General features: G+C 38.1%; 1 protein-coding gene across 1 annotated transcript in view; it reads right to left on the bottom strand.

The window, feature by feature from the left end:
* PAWR (pro-apoptotic WT1 regulator) overlaps positions 1–7,013 on the bottom strand; it is a 102,409-nt gene that overhangs the window by 34,732 nt on the left and 60,664 nt on the right. Inside the window, exon 4 of the mRNA XM_012814161.2 lies at positions 654–785. Within this exon, the coding sequence (XP_012669615.1) occupies positions 654–785 (132 nt within the window). The remainder of the gene's footprint in view (positions 1–653; positions 786–7,013) is intronic.

The following is a 7,013-nucleotide window of genomic DNA, read 5'->3' as shown; positions in this document are numbered from 1 at the left end:
CCTTCTTCTGCTAATCAGCTTTCATTAGAGTTTCATTACTTACTGTGTGACCCAAGAAAAAGGTTGGACACCCCTGCAGGTAGAGTGATTTGCTTTACACTAAGGCATCCCTATATCACCAACTTCAAATTTTCTATGCATAAGAGCCTAAAATAACAGCTATATTGAAACTGAGTTAAATTTCATTTTTAAAAGTGTTTTATAATTACAAAGAAATACATATATTTCTGGCAAGTCATAATATTAACACATTGCATTTTATTATGTTTAACTTTAGAGGAACTTTCTTTTCAATTTTTTATTTGCTATTTAATTCTAATGTAAATATCAGCCTAGAGAGAACTGGCCACCCACTTCAACTTACTAATATTTAGGAAGATAATTATTTTTCTTGGCTATTTTTACAGTTGATAGTGTTTAAATAAATGTGTTTACTCAATCAGTCAGCAAATATTCACCACTCAAGAACTAGGAACCAATCACTGCTTAAGTCACAAAGTATTTGGATACAAGGATAATCAGTGTTCAAATCCACTGAAAATACTTAACAGAGCTGATGTTACCAAAATAAGACTGAAAAATTATCAACAATAACTTAAAAATTATTTGTAAACTAGCTAGTGACTTGACTTCCTGGCTGTTTGAATGCTCACCTGCAGCACACAGGCAGTGCCCGGCTCGAGGGAGCTGGCGGCTTCGTTCTGCGCTGTGTTCTGTTGTGTGATTGCATCTTCTCGTCTCCGCTCTTTCTGCCCGGCTTCGTCATCTTCATACTCATCTAAACACTGAAAGAAAAGAGTTCCCATTTTATTTCCACATGTAATTAATAGAATGTTTTGAAAGTATGTAAAATATATTTGACAGCATTAAAGAAATATTTGTGCATTCAAAAATTAGTTTATACAATAAAGGTGTTCCTTTCAGCAATATGTACATTTAATTGATGTAAATTAAATTATCTGATGAAAACTCATACCTCCACATCGTCACACCCATGCCAATGTATCTTTTCCTTACATTCTAACCTGCAGGGACAAGGTTTTCTTAAACGGAAGGTTCATTCATTCAAGTTCACTGACTATATCTACCTTAAATAAGGCAGTTTGCAGGGGGTAACAAAAGACATACAAAATAGGGAATTTATAGTCTACTAGGGAAGATCAGACATATACATAGATAACTTAGTGATAAAGGACATTTTCTAACTTAGTACTGCCTGTAAGAACATAAAGGAAGAGTATTTTCACCTGGAGAGTCAAGGAAAGATTCCACGGAAATCCTTACAATTTAAAGGATGGTTATAATTTGGAATTGCAGATACAGAAAAAAATTATAGATGGTAAAAACAGCATATTAAAGAAGCTTACAAAAGAGGGTTGATTAAAACTGAATCAACCCCAGCAATTATCTTCAGACTTCTTATAAGAAAAAACAAAATAGAAACAAATCTCTATCTATCGTACCTACTATGGGATGAGTTAGTTACCTGTTCCTTGCAACTAAACACATTCTTAACCAATACACTGCCCTAAAGGGTTCTGGGAGAAACAAACCAAAAAAGTCTTTGCAGGCACAGGCACTGTTTACAGAGACACTGAGACACTGATCAAGCACAGTATGGCAGAGAAAACAAAATTATGCCTAGAGGAAAATGTGTACATAGACAAGAAAAACACTGCGGCCACCATGCAAACCCAAAAGGGTCACTGGAGCATCTAAGGGTATGAGGAACAGAATGCAGGGTATGCTAGCTTTTTATCAATACATGCAAAGACAAGGTCTGTGATGGTGATATGGAAGAAATCCTCTCTCTGAGATGGAGTCCTACAACATTAGGGTACTGTGGAGAGAAGTCCAGGGACAAAATGGAAAGGGCAATTAGAGAGACAAGCAGCCTGGGTGTGGTGGCTCACACCTGTAATCCCAGCACTCTGGGAGGCTGAGGCAGGAGGATCGGTTAGGCTTAGGAGTTCGAGACCAGTCTGAGCAAGAGTAAGACCTGGTTTCTACTAAAATTAGATAAATTAGCCAGACATTGTGGCTGAGTGTCTAAAAGCCCCAGCTACTTGGCAGGCTGAGGCAAGAGGATCACTTAAACGGAGAAGTCCAAGGTTGATGTGAGCTAAGCTGAGGCCATGGCACTGTAACCTGGGGCAACAAAGTGAGACTCTGTCTCAAAGAAAATACATACATACATACAAACATACATGCATAAAGGAATAAGCAGGCTGAGATCCCAGAGAATGTTCAGGGTCGTCTCCTGAAATGCAACAAACTCCTCATACAGTTGTCACCTGGCTCTTATCACATCAACCTGTGGGAACTGGAGCCGAGGGAAAACAGTACAGAAAAAGTACAGTACCTTGACTACTACTAGTGCTGTGAGTGTTCTTGGCTAACCCAGGAGGCTGATACAGAGTCTTCTGCCAGGATCCACAAGCTAACATTTCAGCTTACAAGCAGGGTAAGATTTCAGAGCCTTCACAGTTCTTGACAGAGGTGAAGAATGGAAAGGCATACGCTTTGATCACCAAGGAACATAAATAATCAACAGCCTGAGAATTTTAGACTTCTCACTACACAGCATGGAAAGCTGTTACAGTGCTACAATTTCTTGGAATACAAGTATGACAACAATAAAAATTCCTTTTGAAAAATGAACCTAGGTATAGCAATTCACAGTACAGACTAAGAGGACCAGGAACCAAAAGTGAGAAGACTAAACAACACAGTAGGCAATTTGATCCTATGAAAAATGATACATTCTAGGTGGAAAACACAGTCAATGAAAGAAATGCAGCATAAAAGAAAATTAGTCGTAGTAGAAAAAGAATCTCTTAAAAACGTCAAACCAATAGACAGCATCATGTTTAATGACAAAATGCAAACAAACTCGAAAAGCAAAATCACATTCAAGAGTCTGATGTCTACTACCAACAGAACATTTAACATCATTCTGCAAGTGCTAGCGGATACAACTCAGTAAAAAGGTAAGAGAGTTCAGTATTAGGAAGGAATTAAAATGACCATTGCCATTATTTTATCAAAAAAAAAAAAAAACCTTGAAATATTTTAGAATTTTAAGAGTTCCTTAAGAAGGTTTTTTCCGGTAAGTATGCGAAAAATAGCTTCCCAAAGTAGCATCAACAGCCAGTTAGAAAATTTTCAATAACAATAAATATAAACTAAAACACAGATAGTATATGTATAACTTAAAGACTTAATACCTAAAACTATATAAATAATAGAAAAAATTTAGGAAAAACTCTTCTGGGCTTTGGCTTAGGCTAAGAATTTATGATTAAGACCTCACAAGCACAGATAATAAAACCAAAAATAGACAAATGGGACTTAAACTAAAAAGCTTCTGCACAACAAAAAGAATCAACAGAGTGAACAGACCACCTTAGAATGTGAGACAATATTAAAAACCTAACCGTGCAACAGGGGACTAATACCCAGAATGCACAAGAAACTTGAACAACTCAACAATAACCAAAAAATGATCTATTGAAAAGTAGGCAAGGCCAGGTGTAGCAGCTCATGCTTATAATCGGAGGCCAAGGCAGGTGGATTGCCTGAGCTCATGAGTTCCAGACCAGCCTGAGCAAGAGTGAGACCCTGTCTCTAAAAACAGCCTGGCATTGTGATGGGCACCTGTAGTCCCAGCTACTTGGGAGGCAAAGGGATAGCCTGAGCCCAATATTTTGAGGTTGCTATGAGCTATGATGCCACAGCACTCTACTAAGGGCAACAAAGTGTAGACTCTGTCTCAAAAAAAGTAAGAATAAGAAGTGGGCAAAAGAGAATATTCTTTCAAAAGAAGACATACAAATGGTTGACAGGTTATGAAAAATTCTCAACATCACTAATCATCAGAAGAATGCAAATTAAAACCACTGAGATATCATCTTAGGCCCGTCAGTATGGCTATTATTAAAAAGACGAAACAGCATGCAGGTGAGAGTGCTAAGAAAGGAGAACACTCATGTACTGTCGTTGGGAAGGGAAATAGTGCAGCCTTCATGGAAAACAGTATGGAGATTTCTCAAGGAACCAGAAACAGAGCTGCCCTTTGATCCTGCAATCCCCCAACCTGGTATGTAGCTAAGAGAAAGGAGATCAGTGTATTAAACAGACATCTGCACTCCCATGCTTACTGCAGCACTACTCCCAACAGCCAAGACATGGAATCAACCTCAGTGCCCATCGAGGAGTGAACAGATAAAAGAAAATTCTGGGCAGTGTCAATGGCTCAGTGAGTAAGGCGCCAGCCCCATATACTGAGGGTGGCGGGTTTGAACCTGGCCCAGCCAAACTGCAACAAAAAAATAGCCAGGCATGGTGGCGGGCACCTGTAGTCCCAGCTACTCAGGAGGTTGAGGCAAGAGAATCGCCTAAGCCCAGGAGTTAGAGGTTGCTGTGAGCTGTGATGCCACTGCACTCTCCTAAACAAAGTGAGATTCTGCCTCTAAAAAAAAAGAAAGAAAGAAAGAAAGAAAATCCCATACATACACAATAGATGCCATTCAGACATAAAAAATTTAAAAAGATAACCAAATGCATGTTACCACAGTTCTGTGTACTTGTGGGCTGATTAGTCATCGGTCCAGCAAGATGTCTTACTTAAGAGAAGCAAGTAAGCAGCTTTAGTTTTAGGGTCCTGAGGTCAGAAGCGATGCCAGGTAGTTTCATTTTAGACACCCCAAAGTTCCCTGGGCATGCAGTGAGTAGAAGGAAACTCCCTGTGTTTGCAGTGTGGTCTCTACGATAGACATGTCGTTAGGAAACAACGTGACTGCCACATGCTATGTCTCTTCCAGCAACAGAGAGGAAAATGCAGGTTCTCGTAAGTGAAATAAGCCAGGCACAGAAAGTCAAATATCCCATGTCTCACTCACCACTGGGTGCTAAAAAGTGTAAAACCACAGTCATAGAGAGCAGAATGGTAATGGAGAGTCCAGTGAGGAGGGTGGATTATGGGAAAGGAGTAACGGGTACAATGTACATTAATCCAGAGAAGGGTGGCCTAAAAGCCCTAACTTGACCACTAAGTAATTTATGCATGTAACAAAATTGCACACGTAGCCCATAAATTTGTACAAAACTAGAAAAAAGTTTAAAAGTAAAATAAAATACACAGATTTTTCCAGAAAGAAAGCTATTCCAGAAAGCCCAGAATCTTATTTTTTAAAAACTTGCTTGGTATCTTGAAATATGTCACCAACAGCAAAACTATTCATGGTATCTGACTCACTCATAAAGCACATTTTTATATGTCAAACAAAAATTGAAAGCCACTATACTGTTTTAGTAGGTCTAAGACTTTGCTTGAAGCAAATCATATTAGCATCACCACAGTATTTCAAACTTCTGTCATAAAACATACCATACATTGCATATATTCAGTTAAGTATTTGCTGGTCTAAATACTAGGTAGTTTGGCAGAAAGACTAGCAGGACTCAAGCAAATTACAAAAGGCACTGAGGCAAAGCAGGACTCAGATGTGAAGCCATTAAAAGAAACCAGCTGGTAATGATAATTTCTTAAACAAATATGCCATGATGTACTCCTTTGAAAGACTAACCTTACAGTAATGTAGTATGTGTTAAATAACAGAAATAAACATGACTTAGTAATACACAAAATTCAGGACTTCAGAAAAAGCAATCAATATACTATTTGCCTATTTTAAACACAATTTAAATCCTTCTATATGAAGAATAGTTTATCCCAAAGGACTTTTTACATTCACTAGTAAGAATTTCTGGATAGTAGAAATAAATCTAAGAACAAATGACAATCATCACGCACAACTATAATTTATCTAAATCTATGCATACTATGGTAAACAAGAAAATGCAATTTTAAAAAATGTTTCAATTTAAAATTGTTAAAATTAATTTTCAATAAAGTACATACATGTTAAGCCAAGGTTTGATGTTCTTCTGACACCTTAAATTCCATGACACACTTACTAGTTCTTAGGAGAGCTCACCTGTGTCTCCCATGCTTCTCCCTTTTCACATTTGTTCTTCATTAAGTAACGACTCTCACAAATGAATACAACAATTCATTCACCTCCAAATAGACAATACTGACAACCCGTAAATGATACTGTCATCCCTATTATGCTCATTCTTTTAATTTTCGGAATCCTTAAAAAGAATTTAATTTTGGGGCAGCACCTGTGGCTCAAAGGAGTAGGGTGCCCGCCCCATTTATCAGAGGTGGTGGGTTCAGCCCGGCCCTGGCCAAAAACTGCAGAAAAAAAAAAATTAATCTCATTCTGTTCCATCCAAATGCTGTCTAACAAATGCACATCTGATCTTAATTTAAAGAATCCATACAAATTCCTTAGGTATTTTAGTTTTTTAACAAATACTTGCAAAAAATAAATCTCTATAAAGCTCTAGCAGACTAAAAGAAACAAGACTTTTTTTATATGTATCAGGATGAAGAACAGAACTACAATAGAACTAAAATGAAATGCAAATTGCAAACAAGTTCACTGCTTCAATTGTATTTATACATAATAAGTCATAAAAATGTGGTTTGGGCGGTGCCTGTGGCTCAAAGGGTAGGGCGCTGGCCCCATATGCCAGAGGAGACTGGTTCAAACACAGCCCTGGCCAAATACTGCAAAAAACAAAAAAAAAAGTAGTTCTGCCAATTTTATCTAAAAGACATCAAGTAAACAATCTTAGCAAAAGTTTTAAGAGAAACAGAAGAAAGAATTAGAGCTCCTTAACAGGGAGCTATTAAAAAAATCTGTATTTGAGATCACATAAATTCAAGCCAGTAATTAAATTAAGTGCCTGTGCTTTCCAAAATGAAAGCTACTATATCCATGAAAGGTATCAGTAGGGAGACCCTGTCAATCCTCTCATAACTGCTGCTTCTTTATCTTCCCCTCTCCGGCTTCATCCAGCACACCCCGGTCACTCTGCCCTCACCCCATCTCCGCCGAGTCCAGCACACACCCCGGTCACTCTGCCCTCACCCCATCTCC

This window comes from Otolemur garnettii, unplaced genomic scaffold (assembly GCF_000181295.1).
Source record: "Otolemur garnettii isolate 467f Iridium unplaced genomic scaffold, OtoGar3 scaffold00007, whole genome shotgun sequence".
In the NCBI taxonomy this organism is placed as follows: domain Eukaryota; kingdom Metazoa; phylum Chordata; class Mammalia; order Primates; family Galagidae; genus Otolemur; species Otolemur garnettii.
Note: the sequence above shows the minus strand (reverse complement) of the source record. Positions and strands in the feature narration are given on the sequence as shown.